Source organism: Poecilia latipinna, unplaced genomic scaffold, assembly GCF_001443285.1.
Source record: "Poecilia latipinna isolate Pla-1442-1.1 unplaced genomic scaffold, P_latipinna-1.0 Scaffold380, whole genome shotgun sequence".
NCBI classification, from domain to species: Eukaryota; Metazoa; Chordata; class Actinopteri; order Cyprinodontiformes; family Poeciliidae; genus Poecilia; species Poecilia latipinna.
In genome coordinates this window covers 125,531-149,926 of record NW_015112996.1, presented here as the reverse complement: position 1 = coordinate 149,926, position 24,396 = coordinate 125,531, and the positions used below count along the sequence as shown (strand labels likewise).

The 24,396-nt window shown below is 35.9% G+C and overlaps 1 protein-coding gene across 2 annotated transcripts; it reads left to right on the top strand.

The window, feature by feature from the left end:
• The first annotated feature begins 1,158 nt into the window (after window positions 1-1,158).
• Window positions 1,159-24,197, top strand: rad50 (RAD50 homolog, double strand break repair protein). 2 transcript variants are annotated; one of them, XM_015036778.1, is made up of 28 exons: window positions 1,159-1,246; window positions 2,335-2,468; window positions 2,605-2,688; window positions 3,065-3,216; window positions 3,310-3,495; window positions 3,611-3,815; window positions 3,938-4,066; window positions 4,798-4,963; window positions 5,580-5,638; window positions 5,840-5,974; window positions 6,202-6,408; window positions 6,760-6,942; window positions 7,141-7,298; window positions 7,390-7,565; window positions 8,601-8,838; window positions 10,158-10,347; window positions 11,421-11,547; window positions 12,117-12,310; window positions 12,676-12,786; window positions 13,117-13,209; window positions 13,379-13,492; window positions 14,692-14,819; window positions 14,972-15,073; window positions 15,418-15,540; window positions 21,358-21,443; window positions 21,539-21,681; window positions 22,442-22,575; window positions 23,554-24,197. In XM_015036778.1, exons 2-28 carry the CDS (start codon window positions 2,340-2,342, stop codon window positions 23,738-23,740), a joined length of 3,939 nt encoding a protein of 1,312 aa, XP_014892264.1. In that variant the 5' UTR covers window positions 1,159-1,246; window positions 2,335-2,339; the 3' UTR covers window positions 23,741-24,197. The 2 variants fall into 2 exon arrangements, with proteins under 2 accessions (XP_014892264.1, XP_014892265.1); XM_015036779.1 differs by lacking the exon at window positions 1,159-1,246 and adding an exon at window positions 1,316-1,406.
• Window positions 24,198-24,396: the final 199 nt, after the last annotated feature.

The following is a 24,396-nucleotide window of genomic DNA, read 5'->3' as shown; positions in this document are numbered from 1 at the left end:
AGACAAACAGATTCAGTCCACTTTCAGATTTTCTTCTTTTTCAGCGTTTCCCTTAGGAAACCAAAATGTGCCATCAATATTAATTCTACCCTCACAACAAATAACTTCATGTCCTCTTTTGACACATTCATCAATCTCCTTTTCAGTCTTCCTCTTGGCCTCTTACCCTACGACCCTAATCTCACTGTCGTTCTGTTGATATAATCACTGTCTCTCCTTGTAAAATGTCCCAACCATCTCTGTTCAGTCTCTGTAACTTCATCTCCAAAACAACAGCTGTTTCCCTGATCATATTCTGAAGAAAATTAAACATTATGAGTTATTCGATATATAGTGTCGCCCCTGACTTTATCTCATTGGCGTTGACTCTACCATGCAACATTGCTGTCCCTCCATTGTCTTGTACCTTTCGTTTCATATTTTATCACACATTACACCTGACACTTTTTTCTACCCATTCCAACCTCCTTACACATACTTCTTTAGCTCTCGTCGACACAATCTGTAGCTCATACCCCATTTTTTCCATATACATTATTGCTGAACAACATAAACCTTGATTCTAAGCTTAAGTATTGCTGCCTTTAATCTACTCTCATAAAAGCAAAGAGGATCCACCTTCCTTCTCTGCATCACATCCACCAACCTCTCAGCTTCACATAGTAACATTCAAAGTCCCTAATCTCAGTTTCACACTCTTCCTCTTCTCTCTCTCTGTCCAAAGTCGTCTGATTTCCACTGACACCCTGTAGGTCAACAGCAACTGGCAGTCATTGTCACACAGGCTTTGAATGATGTGGTATGAAGTTCATGTTTGTGATTTACATATTCAGAAATAACATTTGAATCAGGTCCAAATTCAGTTGCAAACATCCAAGAAAGAAAGAAGGAAATAAAGAACGACAGAAAGGAGGAAAAGAGCAAGCCATGGGGACATATTATCACCATTACGATAACACACTAGATGACAAACAAATTAATAACATTCAAGTTGAATTAATGCTATCTTTTTATTTAACTTTCAAAGTCAGATTTTAAAAATTGTATTTATGAGAATATGTAACAATTTCATTTTCTAACCGATTATTTTTGCAATAAAATGAAAAGCTAACTGTGTTTGAATGGCCATTCAATAGTTTATGTTGTCATTTTGAGACCGGAAGTGAACAACTAATCTTACGTCACTTTCCCTCACAGCGCGAAAACTGTAGTTCCCGTTTGGTCGTATGTGCAGCCACTGTCCACGGTAAGAGGGTTGAATTATTTATGTATACGTTTAGGGAGCGCTCCTTTTAACCATATTACTGTCAGTGCATCTTTATGACGGCTGAGTACTTCGAAATGCATTTTATTAGCTGTTAAACCGCAAAGTAGCAGTAGCGCAAAACTTCGTTGTTAGCTTACAGGTAAACATTTTTAGCTTGTTATAAATTCTCTAACAAAGTCAACAAAACGTTTAAAGGTAGCCGTCTACTCGAAACTCAGTTGGAAACAAAGTAACCTTCTGTGTCAAGCAGAATTGTGTAATAATTAATTTGTAATTTTATTGTAAAATATAAGCTTTAACGTCTAAAATGAACACGTGCGTTAACTTCAAAGGCTCTTTCCGCTGTGTGTTTATTACTTTACAGAATTCACGACGTGACGAATCTAGTGATAAAGCATGAAACAGTCTCTTCTACTTGGCTAGAAATTGATTAGAAAATTATTAAAAGAAAATATGCATGAAAGAATTTATTTGTTTTACTATTGCTGTTTTGTGAAGAATATACTATTGTTTATATTTTTCAGATATTGTAATAAATATAGGGAATTCAATACAGTATTGATATTCTTTACATTATTAGTTGCACCAATCAATTACCCAGCGATAAGGATGGTTCAAGTTTCTTTTGATTGACTCTCATTTTTAATTACCCTGTTAAATATTCTAAAATTTATTTTTCTTTTCTATGTATGCATTAAAACTCAAAATAGTAGGGGTGTATGTTTTGATGCATGATTGAGAGTAATCTTTCAATACCTTAATTATAAGTAATTCAAAACTACTCCACATCTATAATTTTTTTCTTGTTATGTGTGACAAAAGTCATAATTGACACATTAGACACTAGAAATCACCATTGGCAATAAAAAGCCTGACTGGGGCATTTCAGCTTTGTAACGTTTTTTAACCTTTGTTATAGTAAACAAACAAAAGACATCCACAGCTATTAATAGTTATTAACATTAAGTTCTTTTTATTACTTTTTTAGCTAAGTGGTGGAGATTTTTTCATGTTTAAAGCATTTGTCTTATACTTTAAGTGCCTTTATTCTGTTTCTCTTTCATAAGCAAAAATGTCGAAGATAGACAAAATGAGCATCCTCGGAGTGAGGAGCTTTGGGATTGAGGATAAAGACAAACAAATAATTTCCTTTTTTACTCCTTTGACTGTTCTGGTGGGACCTAACGGAGCAGGAAAAACGGTAGGAAAACATGAAGATAATCCTAACTATTAAGCATGGCCATGGTTTATTTTAAAGCTCTGCAGAAGAGGATAGCTAAGCAGAAGTTTCTGAAATACATTTGTACAATATAATCCAAATGTTTTTGTGTTTTTAGACTATTATTGAATGCCTCAAGTATGCAACATCGGGGGAACTTCCCCCTGGATCTAAAGGAGGAGCTTTTGTTCATGATCCAAAGGTTTGTCGATGAACATTTCATCATTTTGTTAGAGAGAATCTTTAAATATAGCTGTAAAGTTATATAATTAATTTTTCATTTAAGACCTTATTAGTCATTACCTCAAATCTAATTAAATTTAGATTTCTCAAAAGAGAGATTTGATTCAAATGATTTTTAAAGACAAATGTTGTTTTTTTATAATTTTCCCTTAAGTTCTTTTAGGATTATTTAAGATTTTTGAAGAAAAACATAATAAAAGATGAAGGTTACATTTTTTGATTTCCCAGAATAACATTTCTGGTAATAAATTAATTCTGTTCTAGCTTGCCAGATGATGTTGTCTGTTGTTGTCAACTTATTTTTGTATTTTTAAAGTGATCATGTGCCATTGCAGGATGCCCATGAGACGGATGTACGAGCTCAGATTCGACTCCTGTTCTCAGACGTTAATGGAGAGAAAGTCACCATCCAGCGCTCCATGTCCTGCACACAGAAAGCAAAGAACTACTCATTCAAAAGCTTAGAGCAGGTCATTACTAGAATAAAGTAAGACACTTTCAATAATCTACTGCAGTCTTTTACCTAGTGTTTGAAAACGTTTATAATGAGAACGTTTGTCTCCCGTTTTAATTCTCCCAGAGATGGTGAAAGAGTAAGTCTTTCTTCTAAGTGTGGTGAACTGGATCGGGAGATGATTTCTGCTTTAGGAGTTTCCAAGCCGGTGCTGAATCATGTCATCTTTTGTCACCAAGAAGATTCCAACTGGCCACTTAGTGAGGGCAAAGCACTCAAAGACAAATTTGACTCCATCTTTGCTGCAACCAAGTGAGTCCAGCAGATATTTCTGTTTGATTGAATGGCCGAGCTTCCAATCTCCATAACACATCACAATAACACAAGTAACACCATATAATTAATCATTACTATTTACATTGTGTAGATATATTAAGGCTCTGGAGACAATGCGTCAGCTGCGCCTCAAACAGAGTCAGACAGTCAAAGAATGCCAAGTGGAGTTACGCTACCTGAAGCAAAACAAGGAGAAGGCTCAGCAGATCAGAGAGACTGTGGCCACCAAGGAGGCTCAGCTGACGGCCTCCAAAGACAGTGTCCACCAGACGGAGAGCCAGATTGAGCCGCTTGAGGTGTGTGAATTGTGCATTGCCAGCAGAAGTATCAATCGGCATAAATGAGAGTTAACGGTCAGTCCACGTTGAGGATTGGTCAGTAGTCTTCCCTTTTAATCAGTCTTCTTAATTATTGTCAGAATCAACTGATGGAGTTCGACCAGAAACTGGGGAAGGTGATGAAGTTGGACAATGACATCAAGGCTTTGGACAGCAGGAAGAAACAGATGGAGGAAGACAACAAAGAGCTGGAGGAAACCATGGAACAGGTAAAGCAACAGCACTTAGAAATGTCAGTTTTATCGAGAGCGCACTTGAGAGTTGCAGCTGTGGTGAATTCATACAGGCGGCAAATTCAACAAGTGTATCTTAATATAAAATATTTGTCACTTCATAAAACATAAATAAGATTTAACTACAGGCTATGCAAGGAGAGCTTTTGTTCCACCAAGTGCTGCATCACTAAAGCTGTCTATCTCTATTTCATTTTGTTTTGCAAACAAATATTGAGGGAGTGCAATATGATGATATGAGATTGTGGAAGTGTCAGCAATATTCCAAAGCAAAGATAATGTGACATAATCTAAACGTCACATTAAGTCAGTTGAGGTTCTGTGATCTTCTGTGAACTCATTAGTTTTATTTTCTTCTTTAATCATTTAGTTTTACAAACTTCTGATCATTTACTGTGCGAGTGTTGTCCACCTTTGAAGTGTGTGTTTTGCTTTTCATTTTGGGCTGTAAGTATCTCTTTGTATTTAACTGTTGGAGAAATAGAACAACCTGAGTCTCACTTGCCATAAATGCGAAATTATTTTTTCTTCTTTGAGGGCTGTGTATTACAGATGATTAAACTTGCACACACACACACACACATATATATTAGAATTATGTTTCTTATTTTTTTTAATTGAAACTATTGTTATCTGAAAAACAAATGCTGAGCTGTGCTTGTTCATGTAGAGATTCACTTTAAACCAGTGAACCATCTGTGGTGCAGGTGTTTCAGGGTTCAGATGAGGAGCTACAAGACATTTACCAGAACCACCAGAGGACAGTGAAGGAGAAGGAGCGCAGGTTGACAGACTGCCAGAGAGAGCTGGAGAGAGCCGGCCGGGAATGTCAGAGACTCAACAGAGTGAAGGCCGATCTCTTGGTCGAGCAAGGTAATGAAAATGTAAATTAAAATCATCCCTAAAGTGCTTTTTTTAAAAAAAAATGATGATTAGGAGTATAGATTGACATTTTTTACTTGTAGGCCTGCTCTGGCTTTTAAGCTTTCTATGAAAATAGAAGAGTCAATTAATCACATTTTGTTTTTTTTATTAGCTTTTGTTTACAATGATTTTCTGTGGCTGCATGGTGACATGGGTGTTTGCAGTGTTGCCTTGCATCAAAAAAGTTCTGGTTTAAAGTCGCGTTCACGGGTTTTATCAGATCCCACTGTGCAGAAAAATGCATTAGGTATTTGGTTATTGTTGAAGAGTTGTGTTTTTAATGATCTTCAGATTTTACATGTGACTAAATTGTGGAGTTTTAAACATCGTTTTGATTGCTGTTCCCTCTGGACCACCTTTGTCTTCCAAAGATATTGGTCCACTTGCCTTCTGGAGGGAATCGGTTGCAGTAGATTTTATTTAGTGGCATCACAATAAAAGGTTGTGAAAACAAAAACAAGCCACATTAGTCAGTTTTAATTTGTATATTTTTTGAAAAAGATGTATACATTCTATCCAGTTCATAAATATGTGCAATTAGTGTTTTTCCTTATTTTCATCTCAGGTCGTCTTCAGCTGGAAGCTGATCGCCATACTCAGAACGTCAAGAGCCGTGACACTCTGGTGAGAGGAAGAATGGAGAAATGCACACTTATACTGACCTGCTGACGATGAAAGATAGTTGGCGTTTCCACTGAGAGTTAAAAAAAAATGCTACATTACTATCAGGAACAATCTTAATTTGTTCTGGTATTGTAATTAAACAAAAGTTCCAAGAAAATAACAGCTTTCCTTGGTTTTTCTCTCATCCTCTGCATTTCACAGGTTCGCTCTTTGTCATCCCATCTGGAGATGGAGGGTTATGACCGCCCCCCCTTCACCTCCCTGCAGCTTGAAAGCTTTCATCGTCACGTCATACAAAGACTGGAGCAGGAGAAAGAGACACTCAGTCAGATTACAGTAAGAAATACTTGGACTGAAACCAAAACACTCCTGTTCAATTTTTTGGACCCATGACCTTTGTGCTTCCTGCTGTGTGTTTTGATAACTAATGTTTGATAACTTTACTTTACTTATCAAACTTTAAATAACATTTGACAAGCAAAATATCAAACTTTACTTAAATTTCACTTGAAATAAGTAGAATTTTGACAGTTTTGTTTATTGTTCTTTTTATTGTGTTGTAGGCGGATCTGCAGGAAAAGGAGCAACAGAAGCAGCAGTCTATCGATGAAATAAGGGATAAGAAGACTGGCCTGGAGAGAACTGTAGAGCTGAAGAGGGACATGCAGGGAAAGAAGCAGCAGGAGCTGAGGAACATCAGGGCAGATCTGCAGAAACTCGAAGGGTCATCTAGTCGACTGCAAGAGCTGGAAAATGAATTGGCCAAAGCTGTAAGATCCCTCACATTTATATACTTTGATGACACATCTCAAGTAACTTTTTATCTTCTGATGATAGGTGACTGCACAGCAACTTTTGCCTTGTTGTATTATTTGAAAAAATAATCAACAGCTTTAGACTTTTTATAAATGCTGTCATATTATTCTCATTAGTTACAGTTTTTCATACCATTTCCCAGTTTTTTAGTTGGGAATATGTAAAGATTTTGTATGAACTATCAAATATAATTATTAAGTTGTCATATGAATAAAAGTATTTCTGTAACATAAAGTGTCTACGTTTTTTTTGTTTTTTTTTTGGCACATTTCAGCTTCATTCTGTGTGTTGGTTTTCCCCATCAGGAGTGTGAGCTGGAACGTGCTGTTCAGAGCTCCAATGTCGAAGAGCTGAAGACTGAGATTGAGGGACTCCAGAGAGAAAAGACGGAGCTTGACCGGGCGCAGAGACGGCTCGATCAAGAGATGCAGATTCTTAACACGCACACAACTGCACGCACTCAGATGGACATGTTGAAGAAAGATAAGGTATGAAATGATTCCACATTGCAGAATAGTTTCATTTCTTTTTCTGTACTTGTTGCTTAATTAAATCATAGTAAGCTGTTCAAATCAAACCATTTTGAATCTTCTATTTTCTCTACATTCTTTTTTTTTCAAATGTTGTTGCTGTTTCTTGTGTTCTTCTGTTTTTTCTCTCCTCATTCTTCCTCTTCACCTTTCCAGACAGAGAAGGAAGAGCAGGTACGGAAAACCAAGGCTCGTCACGGCGAGAATCTCACGTCCCTCCTGGGTCATTTTCCCAACAAGAGAGAACTGGAAGACTGGATCTATTCCAAATCCAAGGAAATCAATAGTACAAGGGACAAGCTTGCCAAATTAAAGTGAGTGGGTTTTATTTTATTTAATGAAAAACCTTTTTGAGTTAAAGAGTTTTGAAGTCTGTATGTCTGTTTCTGTTCTTCTGAATCTCAGTAAAGACTTGGCGTCAAGTGAGCAGAACAAAAGCCATATTGCTACTGAGTTGCGGAAGAAGGAGCAACAACTAACAAGCGATGAAGAGAAGTTCTTCAGCGTGTGTGGCAGTCAGGATCTGGAGCAGGATCTGGGCAGACTGCAGGAAGATCTGGAGAAGGTATCCAAGCAAAGAGGTAACTGGACAGGAGCAGAAATTTACACATCTACAGAAAACTGTTTATTTATTGTAGGGATGGTGGCTCATACTTGTTTTATTAACACTTGGAGGTTGCTGGTATTTTTCCCCTAGACTTTGGAGAAATAATCAAAATCTCCTGATTGGATTTAAATGGAAGTAGTCTTCAGGCAATGGCTCAAATTTCAATGTTTTGATCTTTATATAGCTGTTGTATATGTCTTTCCCTCAATCCTCTGCAGTCCAGTCCTGGTACTTTCTGCAGACTGTCAGTTTATCTTCTTTGCAGCCATCCCCTAAATCAGGCCAGTATCTGTAAGTTTCCCCCGACCTGTGTATCTCATTTGCCTTTTTAATTTCCTAATAAACTGCAGTGGCGACAGCCAAGTCCCTACACTGAATTCCCTTTAGGAGATAATTCTCCTGGCTCTTGCTAGACTTTCTTGGGCATTTAGAAGTTCATAAATGTCTAGCTAGAAGCAAACAAAAAGGAGAGGTTTTGAGCAACACCTTTTTTCAAAGTCACCACACTCTTATTCGATACATGCCCTGTCCTTATTAACACGTTAACTCTCCACTCATGGTATCGGTCCAAAAGAAGTTTTGGGCAGTCTCTTTTACCCCAAAAGAAAATTAGGAGCTTTTGCCCCAAAAGCTGTATTCGTCCTTAAAAAAGCTATTTTTTTACAATATCTCTTTGCTCAGAGTTACCTATGGTCTGTAAAAAAAAAATAAAAAAAAATAAAAAAACACCCCCATAAATGCCAAAGCAGTCAGCTTTGTAAAATACAAGTTGTCTGTGTGAGTCAGTCTTAAACCTTATTGGCCATGAATGTACATGTATTAATTGCAACTTTTTAACTTATTATTAATTGCAACTTGAAATGGGTTTAAAAAAAGTTTCCTGGACTTATGTTAAATCTAATGAATGCTATGCACCATTTATTTTGTTGCTTTGGGATAAAAGTGTGTGCATTTACCACTGTTGTGTAAATATGTTATGTTTTCTCTTTTTCCACCTGTCCTGATAAAGCCATGTTAGCAGGAGCCACAGCAGTGTACACTCAGTTCATCAGCCAGCTGACAGAGGAGAGGGAGCCCTGCTGCCCTGTGTGCCAGCGCACCTTTCCTTCAGAATCGGACCTGCAGGAAGTTATCAGCGACATGCAGTCCAAGCTACGCCTGGTGCCTGACAAACTGAAGAACACGGAGCAGGACCTGAAGAAGAAGGAGAGGAAGAGGGATGAAATGATGGCACTCAAACCTGTGAGGTATGCTGATTTAACTGCTTAGATTTAAAAAAAAACATAAATGAAGTAAAGTTGTATTTTTTTATTGCTCCAAAGAAATCATTATCTTTTTACCTGGAGATGCAGAGATGAATATTTTTTCTTAAAAGTAGCATTATTTATGCAGTTACAGACTTTTAGTCCTGCTTTCACCATTCTGTTTTGGTTGGTCTGTAAAATGATAGAATAGTAAGGAACACATAACATGAGACTCTCATTGAAAATGAAATATCTGCATATTCATCAGTGTCGTCAATGTTGTGAAAATAAAATAATTCCTGCCCTTAAGCTTCATTTTCATCATAGCTTTTTATGACTATTTTTGCACAGGAATGTATTATAGTTGAAAATAGCCTTCAAATTAATTTAAAAGTTTAAATAAAACACAGTAGATTGGCCAGCACAGTTAGTAAACTTCCAGCCAGTTCCACTAGATGGAGCTAAATTCTCATAGGATGTAAGTTTTAACTCATAAAACTAATTGAATTGTGTTCTTATCCAGTGATCCAAAAGTTTCTTTTTTTTTTGTTTAAATTCTTTTGTTGTGTTTGAATTTTCTGGCTACTGATAAAACTAAAAAAATGCACACACTTACTGACCTCTTGATGAGGTAGATCTTGTTAAAAACTGGTTTGGATCACTATTGTGTTAACTCCTTGTGGTTGATTGATTCAACAATTTTTTAAAACATTTTTTCAGATGTTTTGTTGCATATTGGTCAGATGCACATCTGTGATGCTAATCTACATCTTCCTAAAGTTGCACAAAGAACAAATGAAAGTGGAGCCCACTAAAATACAGTGAACTCTCTGTGATGTCCAATATACCACATTGAGATGATTTGAGGTATAAAGAGATGGGCCTGGTCCGCAGTAGGACTGATTTATCCTGGGGGGTTTGATTGATGTTTCCTGGTGGAAAGGAAAAATATCACAATGTTTTATGGATGAAATCAATTCTCTGCTTCAAGAGTTGAAGTATTGTGCCTTCAGAGATTGTACTGTAATCACTTTGAACTACCTTGCTGCTGAAAATGTGCTATATAAATTACCTTACCTTACTCCCTCATCTCTTGGTTGTGAAGAGTGATTATTTGAGCTCTCTTTGCCTTTCTGTCATCTCCAACCAGTCTGCCCATTGTTCTGTCATTATCAAAACATTTTAATCCACACAACTGCTACTTACCTGATACTCAGCTGTATTTCTGAAGTATGCTGCTAATATGAGAAGATATTAAATTTAAAGTTTGAAAAAAGCAATGCATACTTCTTTTTTACCCAATTTATTTATTTTTTTTGCAGACAGGCCATTGTACAGTTTCAGGAGAAGGAGCTGCCTGAGCTGAGAAACCGACTTCAGATTGTGAACAGAGAAATCGAGAGGCTCAAGGCTGAAATAGAAGAACAGGACACGCTGCTTGGTACCTTAATGTCTGAGGAGGAAACAGCCAAGGCCTGCCTGCAAGACATCTCTCTGATGGACAGATACTTGGTACCACTGCATCTTCTCATCACCTTAACTTTTCTCTGGTTCATGCTTATTTCTGACAGACGCCCAGCTAATCTACTCAACAATTAGTATAAACATTCTAGCATTTCGCCTACATTACATGAAAGTCTTTTTCTACACGGGCAGATCTGATCCTTCTGAGAATCAACCAAGATTCATTTGAGGTGTCTGTAACCGAAGTTGTCATTTGAGTCTCTTTAGATCAGGTTGATTTTCCCATCCAGCCTGTCACCACAGATCCACTTCATAACGTTAAACATTTCATTTGAATCTTGCTTTTTGTGTCTTTTTTAAATAAGAAAAACATTTTAATACCAAGTTAATAATTGGATAGCAAAAGGTGCTTAATAGGAGATTTATTTTACAGTATTTGAACTGAGTGAAGCTGAAACTATGCCACTCGATGAATCCTGAGTAGAACATATTTATAGACACGGGGTTTTTTATCTTAAATGTAAGATGTATATATCTTTTGTACAGTTTTGATGTAATAATTCTTGTGAGTAGCATTTTTGAATTTGCATATCCAGTTAACAATTATTCGATTACTAAATTAGTTGACAATTATTTATTTCTACAATAGCTTCTTTATGACTAATTAGATTAATCATTTCAGCCCTAGAAATGGAGAAGCAAAAATTTTCTCATTGCCTTTTTCTCAAGATAAGCTCAGCAGAGCTTATTTTATTGACATTTTCAAAGTTTTAGTTTTTAGAGTTTGTTTCCACAACAAAGTGGTGCCGCTTTTGAACCAGTTTTTATAAACTGGGCCTGATGCTGATACAGTTGGAACAAAACTGCTTCAAGTTTGACTGCATTTCCACTATACGAAAGACAGAGCAGGTTTTCCGAGCAGAATATGGCAAGAAAAGGAGTGTCCTTCATTCAGTGGTCGGAATCCCACGGCCTAAATGTGTATATTTATATTTTTTGTGTGTTACTGTTGGCTGTTAAAACGTTTTTCCCAAGCTGTGTTTGTTTAAAATATAGGCTGTCAATTTTAAATGCAGACCTTCGTGTCATTTGTGCCAATTCATATATTTGGTCATTTGCAGATGGACCTTAAAGAGCTGGACAGAAAAATAGCTCAGCAAGCAGCTAAACTCCAGGGAGTAGACCTGACTAGAACCATTCAGCAAGTTAGTCAGGAGAAACAAGAGACGCAGCACAAGCTGGACACCAGTAGGTTTTCCTCATTCACAAACTCCAACAGTACATTACAGTTTTAATATTTTAGTTTTACTTTTAATACTTGCTTAATTGCCTTGATTTCAACTACTATTTAATAGCTTAACACCTGCAAGCAACATAACAGCACACATAATTTTAATCTAGTCATACTTGTTTATACTGAGTATTGTGTAATACGTGTAAAAACAAAACAAATAAAAAATTTTTTTTGCACAATTTGATAAAAAGAAAAACATTTTTGTTAGATTCTAACAATAATGTTTAAAAATAGTTTTTGATAATAGTTTTTCTAGTATCTTAAAAAGATATTTAGCTTATAAATGTGCTAGTTAAAAAAATCCTCTTAGAAATGTACACTTATGTAGGTACCTATTAAATGGATAATTATTAAAAAAAAAAAAACAATACTCTAAAGCAGAACCTGATTAATCTTTTTTGCACATTAGCGTCATGCCTTAAGAGTCAAAGTTGATCCACTTTTGATTCAACTCTTTGTCATTAGCAGATTGTGTCATAAAATTGTTTTTCTGTACTTTGTTTCTGACACTGTCTCTTTCCAGCCTCTAGCAAAATGGAGCTGAAACGTAAGCTGATCCAAGATCAACAGGACCAGATTCAGATCCTGAAAAGTGCCGTTAATGAAACGAGAGCAGAGAAGCTGCAGCTAAGCAGCGACATGCAGAAACAGCAGCAGCTGGAGGAGCAATGTGTTGACTTTACTGCAGAGATTCAGGCTTTAACCAGAGACATTAGGGTAATTATTATAACACATCATTTTGTGCATACAGATCAATTCAACAAATCTGAATATTATTGAAAAGTTACTTTTCAGAAACTCAACTTCATAAGACAATCATATTAAATGGATTAATACACACAGTTTAATGTTTTTAAGGTTTATTTCTTCTAATTATGATTATTTTTACGAAAACTTCACATTTTAGGTTAGAATATTATATCAGACCATTTGTTTATACAGAAACATTGTCTTAATGACAAAAGCCAATAAATGTTGTTTTCTGAAGAACAGATATATTGTTTGTTGTGACAATACAATTTTGTATTTGCATATTAAGATTTGATTTTCCAGTAATATTTGACAACAATTTTTCCATACAGGAAGCAAAGGAACAGCTGTCACCTCTGTCTGCTGCTTTGGAAAAGCTGCAACAAGAGAAGCAAGAATTAATGGAGCATAAAAGAAAGAAACAGGAAGAAGGCCAAGAAAAGGTTGATGCTTACTCATGTTCTCATCTCACTCATCTCCAAACTATTGGTGTCTAACATGTGATGTACAAAGGAGATTCTAAACTGCTTTCTCTGTCATTCTTTTCTGCTTTTAGTAATGCTGTCATGTCACCTGCCGATGTTATTTTTGCTTTCTCATAAGACTTGGTGATATATGTAGTAAAAAATAAACTTCACTTCTAACCTCTTGTGCATGCTGCTCAAGTTAAATATCTTTTTGTTTTTAAGCAAACATAAAAACATCTATATTTCCAGCATTGTTTTCATTTAAAGTATCGTCCATTTTACAATGTAATCACAGTTTTTTTACAGATCAATGGCATAAAAGAGAGGGTGAAGTCTGTCTCCATTTTGGAACGAGATATTAAAAAATACATGGATGACGGAAGAGAGGAATATAAAGAGGTAATCTGTTCACGGATTTTGGTTAATATTCATTTACATTTTCTAGCTTTACTTTTTTGAAAGTACATTAATCACTCTCTACTTTTCCCTTAAAAGTAATTGAAAGTATTTCTTTATTTTAATATATGAAATATATATAAATTTTAATATATGTTTATTCATGCTGCAGCAAAAGGAATCAGAGCTTCAAGAAACCAACACACAGCTCCATGAGGCTGAGAAGCAGAAAGACAAAATAAATAAGGAGATGGGAAACATCCGTCAGGACATAGATACCCAAAAGGTACAGACTTTTGTCTCATTATTTTTATATTTAATATTATTATTGGGGTATGGTAGTGTTAAAGAAGAACAGAAATTGGCGATTAACAAACAGGTTTGATCAGCCCTGACTGGGGAAGAGCCGACCAGAAACTCAAAAATCATGTATTTTTCCAATCGGTGAAAAATACATGAATGTACATAATGCTACCAGGTTGGGGTGACAATTCCTCTCAACTGTGTAAGTGGTTTTAATGAGTGAAGAAAACTCAACCATACTTTGATATTTGATACAGTAATGTCAGGAAAGTGCTATTCTCCTGGGAACTGCCAAGCCCAACCTGGTTCAGTGGATTACCAGAGAGTGAGGCGTGATTCATCAATCGGCAGAACATGCCTCCACTGCTACAGTTTCCAGTGAAACCGCATGGAAACTTATTCTCTGAAACTCTGTGTGCTCTATTCTTGAGCTGGTGTGACGACTTTATGAAGTTTTGGGATCTATAAGCATTGTAGGTTTTGGCGTCTGTATTGAACCAGAAGATGCACAGGGATGTAATAATCCATAAAAGTTTTTTGATATCTTAACGTATGGGTAACACTTTACTTGAAGCTATGTTCATAAGACTGACATGGCACTGTCGTAAACATGTAACACCTGTTACAAACATGAAGGAGTCTAAAAGTCCTCATGTCCGTCTTATGCACACCCCTTCAAATAAAGTGTCACCTGTAAGCCGTTCAGACTGCGATAGAACAAGACTTCCAGCAGAATTGGAATTGGAAATGTTTTCAGCCTTCTAAAAATCTTAGTTAATTTTGGACCGAGATTCTCTTGAGGATGTACATGACAATTTATGATTTAATAATGGTAACCACTTATATAACATTATTGGCAGTAAAAAGTGTCAACTCTGTGATCAATTTGTTTTTGTCTTCCAATGACGGCTCTCTCATGCACAGTATGGTTCCATCTCTGCTTCTAATATCAATAAATGACTAGCTCATTGCCAGAAGGCTGGAAATTATATTTTGAATTCTTTAAACAAGTTTTTTTTTTCTTATCATAGTTCTAAAAACTATAAAAGAATTGGTTCAAATATGTAATTGACAAAAAAATCTGGAGACCAGAATTGACCCCTCAACATTGCGCTCCGGACATTTTTCTTTACCAGTGTTGTTATTATGTATTTGTTTCTTGCATGTTTGTTATTTCTTCAGGTCCAAGAGCGCTGGTTACAAGACAATCTGACATTAAGGAAACGAGTTGAGGAACTGAAGGAGGTTGTAGCTAAACGAGAAACTCTTATGAAAGACATGGGCAACATGCAGGTGTTGCAGCTGCGCCAGTAAGAGCACTTCACAATTTTAATTAGTCTGTCGAAAAACAAATACAGTAGCACTTCAAGATAGGCCAAGACTAATAGCCTGTTCATTATCCCCTGAGTGGAATGTTTTTAGTGTTTCAAACCTCTCTATTTTATTTTCTGTGCTTTTTTAGAGAACGTCGTGATGCAGAACGCAAGTTAGAAGATTTGAAGAAGAACCGGAGCATCGCACTAGGTCGGCAGAAAGGCTTCGAAGAAGAGATTCTGCATTACAGGTAAAACAGACATAAATGTAAACTGAACTGAAACAGTATCAGCTGAAATGTTTCATCATACCACATAGTTTGCATATGTGGAACCCAAATGAAAGCTCCTTAGTAGCTTTTATATTCTTCACTCACTGTAGAGTAGCACTGCATCTTGTTTTTTTTTCTGGAATTACTTAAAATATGGATTTACTGAATAAAGCATGACATAGCTCCAAGACAAGTACTCGTTAAGTGGTAAAATATTTGCTATTTGTAAGAAGAGAAAGATCACTCTTTAAATGATTTCAAAATGAGTATTTTTTTTTAAACGTTTTTTTTTTACTATTTTTTTCTTAATTAAATTTTTACAGAAAAGAGTTGAGAGAAGATCAGTATGACAAAGCTGAGGAGCGCTACAAAAACAAGATGATCACCATGAGGACCACTGAGTTGGTCATTAAAGACCTTGATCTCTACTACAAAGCCCTTGATCAGTAAGTAACTGATTTGTTTGAATGACTGAATTTTTTTTCCCATCAGTGTTATTCATAAAAACCTTATCCTTTTAACCACCAGTGACTGCGGTTTAATGTTAATCAGGTGTGAGAAATACTGAAACTGCTTGCACTTTGGAACTTTACATGTCTAAAACGTTATTCAAAATAGATGCCATGTCGAAGGTAGTGGTTGTCTGTGTATTAGCATCACTGATGACATAAATATCCTCAAACGAAAGTAATAGCATTGGGTGTAGGTGACACATGTTATTTGGACTTGGTATTTGCTTAACTTAAAAGTCAAGTAATAGATATTATCTTAAAAATCCCCAAAAATTGCATAATCGCCATAATAAAGGGAAGGTATTCACAAATGTTAGTGAAGAATTTAGTATGCTATCAGAAAGTCAGAATTCTCATAATCTTTCTCTAATAACCTTTTAATACACCACATCTCTGCTGCACGCAGCATTTCACCAGTAACGCTGCAGAATCATTCCTGAAAGACGAGTTTATCAGTGTATTGAACAGGATATGAAGTGCACCAGTCACACAGCTGGCACTTCTGCATGTTGGCCACCTAGCGCACTGCCACGGCTGCATCTCTCACTCAATCCGGACGATTTGGAAGGCGTTTTAGTAGATAAGCTTCATCTGTATCGGAATTTATATCAACTCCCATGAGGAATCATTTTTCTTCAAAGAACTGCATCAAGGTTTGAGTCACTTTCAAAAGCCACAGCCAGAGGCGGTCCTAGGCAGTTTGGCGCCCTGGACGAACCACTCTGCTGGTTCCCCTGCTTCCCCCCATCAACACATTTGATTTGGGAGGCATGGACATGTCAATCGATATCAATATCAAGATTGTTGACATTCAGATCCTGTGGTGCCGCCCTGGACAGTTCACCATGTCGCACAGATCCGAAACCACCACTGGCCACATATCTCTGTGAGCAAAGAATAATGTGTAGTGTGTGCATTTGCATCTCACACACGCTGCCCCCGCACATGGCTTTGTATCGTCACTGAAACTTGATAAAAGTTTATGTGTTCCCAGTTAGCCGGTGCATTAGTGGGCCGGTGGTTCAGCCTGTGAAGGAACTGTCACGCTCACCTCGAAATCATGCAGCATGCTGGTTTTATTTATTTTTTTATTTTATTTATTTTTTTTGCAGTGCATAAAAAATGCTTTGTCTACTTCCAGTCAGGCAGAGTTGCTGTCTTAAATTTAAATGTTAAACAAATGTTAAACAATATTTTAAAATCAAATTTAACAGCATTGCCATTCTGAATAAATAGATGTTAAAATTCTATGTCTGTGGTCCGTGTTAAAATGTTAGCATTTATGGGGCCCGTGAAGGTTTGGGGGGTCTTCAGCAGCTGCTTATGTCATTTATGCCTGTAGTCAGCTCTAAATGTGACCAGCATTACATAGTGTTTTTACATTTAACAGATGCGCAAAAAATTGCTATTTATTTTAATACTATTTCTTTGGTTTGTTGTTTTTAATTCAATAGTTGTGTGTTTAATCGTTGTTAATGATGTCTTCCAGAAACATAATTACCAAGTAATATTTTACATTTCCTGTCAATGTAACATTTTTTAATACAAAAAAACACCGTCACCCACTGATGAACCACCTAGCTGCCCAACCACTGGGCTTTGTACGTTTTCTGAGGGAAACTGTGATGCATATGTTGGCTTTCTGTGTAATTCACAGTGGTTTTAAGTCATCAGTTTGAATGTCAGTTGCAAATTGTGTTGGAAATTATCTTTTTTATTAATATTAACATTTCATTCATGTTAAAACAGGCATAGAGTAGTCCATAAACATTTTTGTACTTTGTAACCTAGACTTAAAATATCAGGATGAAAAAATATGTTTGATATTTTATGTTTCTGCATAATTTGTTTCCATTAAGAAAATTGTTAGTGGGAATAAACTATATAATTTTTTCTCATAATAAATCATTAAAAGGATAGATCTGTTCTTTCTGTTGATTACTTCTCTATCAGTATCTTACCTCTACTAATTCATAGTCAGTTTGGAGAATATGGGAGAGGTTTCAGTGGTAATAACAGCTAGCTAAGATTTATTTTAGAGCCAATCAGAGCTGATCTCTGCAACTTAAGTAATGCAATAAACCAAAAATTATATTGTAATGTGCCAAATCTTTACCGCTTTTCTGCATAGCAAAATGTAGACATTGTCCTCAGACTGCTAAAACATGGTACAACATGAACTTGTTAGATATCTGACTGCTTGTCATGAGATTTGGAGCATAATTATATTTTACAAATAAAGATAAGGACTATATACATTTCAATGTAGGTTTCTGGATGTATACAGTCACAAGATAAACTAGGTCACCTCAAATATTTATTTCACAAATGTTCAAATATTGGTTTAATCAAACTTGAGCAACAGAATTACCTTGTTTTACATTTTAATAGATGGATACAAAAACGCATTGACTAGCTGAGGAAAAAACAGTTGGGCATCATACCCTCCTTGTTTCCCCCTTATCTGACTTCAGTGAAATGTTTCTTGTAGCTGTCTACTACTCTTTGTCATCAGTCTTTGTAAGATTGTGTTCCTAAGAATGAGCTTCTCTCAAATTTGTAAATTTTGGTAAGGAAGCACATGTGAGGAGGTTTGCACTCGCAGACTCTGATAACATCTGAGAAATGAGCAATCGCATAATTTACTCATGCATGTGGGTGGGTTATGAGGGTTATGAGCATCATCGTGCAGTTTAATCAAGATGCAAAGCAAGCGTAAAAAGCCTTTTTTCTGCAGCCCATACATTTACGTCACAGTTTCTGTCTGAATACAAAGCAGTTTCAAGTTGAGATATTTAATGTAAAAATTATAGTGTAAATGGGTCATTTACTTTGCAAAACAAATGGTGGCAGTACTGTGAATTAAACTTTACAGCTGGCTGTTATAAATGGCCAAGTAGAAATTATTAATATAGTTTTTAAAAGCTTCCACTATCAGACATAAATCAAGTACTTACTGTAGTGACTCTTTAGATATAGAATATTTACATTTGTAATTACTGCATTTAATACAATTGAAATTTCTAAGTTTATAATAAATTGTTTATGTACAGCTTTTTAAATAAACACCTTAATTAAGTTGCTCTAGATTTCAAAAGACTTAAAAAGCCGTTAATAATAGTATCTTAATAATAGCAATTATATCTTATATCTTAGAAACCTCTAGTGTTTGACGCAGATGTGTTTTGGTAATACACACACTTCACCACTTTTGCATGCTCCTGTGTAGAGCATATTGAGTACTACCTAGGAAAGTGAAACTAAATAAAGAGGTAATTGGGTCACAGAATGAGACATCAGATTGCACCTAAGAGAAACGTTTTTACAATATGTGGCAGATTTGAGCATTTTCCTGAATCTCGGAAGATGCTTTGAATTTTCTTCTTATGAAAATTAGTTGATTGGATACTGAATTTTTAAATCATCTTTTCTAGTTGGAGGTTAAGCTACTTTAAACTTGTGATTTGTGCAGAATGCTAACATGTCTGACATATTTTTAGATTTTTTTGTTAGAGGGTTTTATGATTTTGACATGAACGTATCCTTTAACCTTTATATCATGTCTGTGTTTTTATACCACTAAGTTATAACCTCTGTAAACTTAGTTTTTCTGAACTTTATTAGATTTTTAATATGTAGATGCACAGCATAAATGCCCAGTTCACAAAATATGTTATTTTGTTTTCTTTGATTTATTTTTAGTGTTGTATAGTCTAAGCTTTGGCTGAACCTGAGCACACCACATCCTTTCCTATTCTGATAAATCGTTTGCATTGGTTCCGCACTACGTCAGTATTGTGACCTAGTTCACATCAGCAGGTCTAAACCATTTTCTAAGGCTTTAGCAACTCTTATGCCAGTGTGACCGACTAATACACATGGGAAAATGTTGCTGTTTATGACCCACAATGGTCACTGAAATAACTGACAAAAGCAGTAGTAATGAAAAATTTACTGAAAATTAACAAAAAACGTCTGACTTTGCTGTTATAATTTGGTTTAACTGAATAATTAAAAAAGAGCTAATGAAACGGCGAGACAAACATTATGGTATTGAAAATAATTTGACCATGTTAAACTATGGTGAGACTTCTTATTAACATTACAAATGTCTTCAAGCTTGTAATCAGTGAGTCAGCCTACTTACAGGCTGACAAGTTGTCAGTGTGCAGTTTGATGACATGATGTGTACCATACTGAACATGAACCATAGAACCAAAGAACAACTGTCTCAGCATGTTAGAAAGAAAATCATAGACAATTATGTTAAATGAAAAGGCTATAAGACAATCTCCAAGCACATTGATGCTCTTGTGACTAAAGCTGCACATATTATTGAGAAGTTTAGAGTTCAGTGGACAGTAGCCACGGTCTAGACAGGTTGGCTACAAAGAAAATTGATGGCAAATTGAGAAGAAAGATAAAGAGCCCAGAACAACATTACTAAGACATTAAACGTGAACTCCAAGTTTGAGGTACAGATCACACCATATGTTGTCTTTTGAGTCAAAATGGACTTCAAGTGGGCTGACCAAGGATGAAAAAGCGAAACTGGAATTAGCTACAATGTATTTTGATGAGCCAAAGTCCATTGGATTCTAGAAAGAAATGTGCTGCCTCGTGAGGCCTGTTTCTTTAACAAAGGACAATTCAAAAGCAATGTGATTTTTGTTGGTGAATTTCCAGTAATGTTTTATGTGTTATTGCTTTTTCAAGTTATTTCAATGAAAGTACACTTAAACTTTCTGTTTGAGGTTGTTGAAACAATGGATGGAAAGCCTTAACTTCAAGTCCCGCAAGGATTCTAGAGGTGATATAAAATACATAGGTCCTGCTCTGCTCCTCTTTACTGCTTTGCTTCCAAAGTATACTAAGAGACTTGATGAAACTCTCTTTTATTAATCCGTGCTAGTAAGTAGTTTTTCTTAAGTATTTTTTATAGTGCTGCGTCATACTTTTGTTTCGATTGAGAACACTGTAAAAGCTGTATCACTCTTCTATTTAAATATCCAATGTATTTAATGATAATGACAACAGGAACAATAACATTCCTAATATCCTAATAAATGAATCCAGTTTAAGTTGCTCATATTAGCTTTTATTGAGTTTCTGATGAATTCATAGAAGTCCATTTTTGGAAGATATATGCTGTTTCTACAAGGAAGTCAATAGTTGCATCTGTTGACTAAGCAGTTGCGTACATAAGGCAGTAGGTCAGATTGTTGGATAAGGTCTCCTCTAATCCTTCTAGTTTCAACTTTCCTCTGTGGTTCATCAACCCCCCATATATGGTCATAGGAAGAAACTCTGCATTTTGTACGTTTATCATTTCGTCTGTTTAACCACACTGGACTTTTTCATCAAGTTGCTAGATGATAGACAAAATATTTCTTGGTATCCAGGAAGGCAGCATCCAGTCTTCTGTTTGCATATCTTTTTTTTACAAAGATATATCATCTAGCATATCAGTATTAAATGAAAAAAAAAAAATGTTGCTGCAGTTTTCATTTTGTAACCAAGATATGTGAAAGTCACATTTGCCAGAGTGAACTTGTTTAACCTATATTTAGGAATTGATGATGGTGCATTTTTGTCATCTTGAGAGGATTTTATTTTATGAACACGTGATTGACAATGCACTTGGTATGTCTTACTGAGCTTATTTTGCTATTTTCAATCTAACAAAGACAGCGTGCAAGTAAAGCATCCTCTTTAATATGATTTTTACTGTTTTCTTTCTGCTTTCCACAGAACCATCATGAGGTTCCACAGTATGAAGATGGATGAGATCAATAAAATTATCAGAGACCTGTGGCGCAGCACCTACAGGGGTCAAGGTGCTTCTTTTTTTTCCCCAAACTTATACAAAGTAGTTCCTCTCCAGTATTTCCTTTCATTAAGTCTTTTGTCTTGTGTCTCATATCTGCTTCAGATATTGAGTATGTGGAGATCAGGTCGGATGTGGATGAGAATTCATCAGCTGGAGTTAAGAGGAGGGTTTACAACTACAGAGTAGTTATGGTGAAAGGAGACACGGCTCTGGATATGAGAGGACGCTGCAGTGCTGGCCAGAAGGTGCCGACAGTGCCAATTCTGTATTTGTGCTGGCATGGCTAAAGGTTATGCATGTATAAAATGACACAAGAACATTGTCAGTCAGTAGCAGTCCATGTATTTATGCTGATGCGTCACAATACAGGCATTGCATACAAATAAAAACCTCCAGACGACAAGTCCATCAACAAAAGGCTGTCACCACTGTGGTCCAGGAGAGATGATGCACACGTGCTTTTGTTGCACGAGACCATAAAAATATTTCTAAAGTTCTCCACAATAACTGAATGACAAGAAATGCTGATAATGATGAAATCAGAGGGAGTGAGTAATGGAGATATGACAAGCTATTGCGGTGTATAATCTTGCCCTCTGCAACACCTGATGGCATATAATCATCACAAGAGCAGGGATTTAAAAATCTTACTAAACTATTGATACAAATGTCAGCAGCTTCTTAATTTTGTCACATGCTGGTGTCCTGCCAAGTGTGTGGTAATTATAAACACTTCAATATTTAGAGAGAAGTTATTCTTCACTCCCTTATTGCCCATATTTGGCATGAATTTAGGGTCAAATTAATTGAAACACTCCTTATCATTTCCTAAAACCTAGCATTATTTTTCTATTCTGTACCAAACTGTAGGATTTAAACTTGAGTGTATACAAAATTGTGACTTGTAATCAGTTAGCATATAAGCAACCCAAGAGCAACAGAACCAATATGTCAGTGTAGCTGCTCTGTATAATCAGTTCCTCTTTCATGGCCTCTCATGTGCAGGTGTTGGCATCCCTGATCATCCGTCTTGCCCTGGCAGAGACTTTCTGTCTGAACTGTGGGATCTTGGCCTTGGATGAGCCCACCACCAACCTGGACAGAGAGAACATCGAGTCCTTGGCACATGCCCTTGTAGAGTTAGTGCTTTTCATGCTTTTGCAAAACTTTAAATCCTTACCTGAAGTTGTATCTAATGCGATTAGAGCTGGAGAATAACTGTGAAAGTGTGCAGCAACAGGATCGGTTGAAATTAACTCACATTTTCTTCACTCTTCTTTCTTTTTTTGTCATTGTGATTTCTCCACCTACCACTTGCATTATAATCTGTACCAGGTGAAGTCTTCAACGGCACTGAAAATCCATCCAACTGATGGTGTATACAGTTGTGTTCAAAATAATGGTAGTGTGGCTTACCTTGTGATTAGACAAGGTAAGCCACACCTTACCTTGTGAATACTCACCAATTAGAAGATAACTTTAAAAAGTCAAGCCGTCAGCAAGAAGCCCTCATCAAGTCATTACAAAGACCTTACAATTAATTGAGCAGCATCTTTATTCCAGACCAACAAGATTGACATTATAGTGTTTTCAACAGAAAAATAGCAGAAACTGCGATATTTTTCATCTTTTGTTAATTAACAGTTTCATGTTTTATTTTTATTTAATTTGGAAAGGAATGGGGAGTGTTTTTAATGCATTAACAGATGTATGAAAATAAATCCTTTTACAATTTTGAGGTTGCCATTTTTTAAACTCATTACTATTTCTTTGAATACAACAGTAACAAACCAAGTATTAAAACGAAGTAGTGTTTAGTAAAAGCACACTTGTAATGATTTAGATTTGACTGCTATCCTGAGAGTGCGTCTGCACTTTTCTTTTAACGTGTGAACCTTTTCTGATTGCGAAACTTTTTATAGACACTTGTTTTTAAGATTGCAAGTGTGCAAGACTGTAGAATCAGTTGTGCAACATTAATCATCTTTCAACAAAGCAATCACTGATCACAGTTTTTTTTTCTTTAGATTTAGAGATTATCAACATTGCATTGCTTTGAAAGTTGCAAGTATTCAGCATGTTGTACTTAAGCTTGATCTCTTTGCTGTGCTCTCCAGAATCATCAAGAGTCGTTCTCGTCAGCGCAATTTCCAGCTTCTCATCATCACCCATGATGAAGACTTTGTGGAGCTCCTGGGCCGCTCCAGCTACATCGAGAACTTCTACCGAATCCGCAAGAACCAGGACCAGAACTCTGAAATCAACAAGTGCAGCATCTCCTCTCTCTCGTCTTACCTTCATTAAAAAACTGGCTGTGTTGCATAACTTTAAAGGTCCTCAGTGACATTTCATTCTTTGATTGTAGTTGGTAAAATTCACACTGTTTTATTTACCCTCTCTTTGCTGTGAACCGTTAAAATGTTCTTATAGTGAACTATATTCTATGAACAAGAGCTTGAAAAAAATGTTTGTTTTTTTCAATTTATTTGAATAAATGTCAAAAACACTAAGAAACTGAAAGTATAAGTTATACATATATACCAATGACTTTCATGTCTTTGCATGATGCACCAATTGCAGAGTTGTATTAAAGAAATTTAGCATGCGTTCTTTGTCAAGAAATGAAAATAATTTTTACATGATCGAATGCTTTCAGATAGAAAGCATTGATAGTTTGTGCTTCAAAATATGAGACATTACAGTTTAAATGTCCTTGTTTCATCTTCAAAAGTTTGACATTCTGGTATTAAATCTTCAGAATTACTAAAGCTGGAATGTTTTTTTTTTTAACACAAACTCAAGTTTAGGTATTTCACTTTAACAGCTAACAAGCCTTCAAATTCAAAGAAATAGTCAAACCACAACTTATCTCATAATCACTGCAGACGACTTCTCATTTTAGCAGTGAAGAAACATAGCTAGAGGCGTGGACAAAGGGTGTATAAAACCAAGCACTCAGT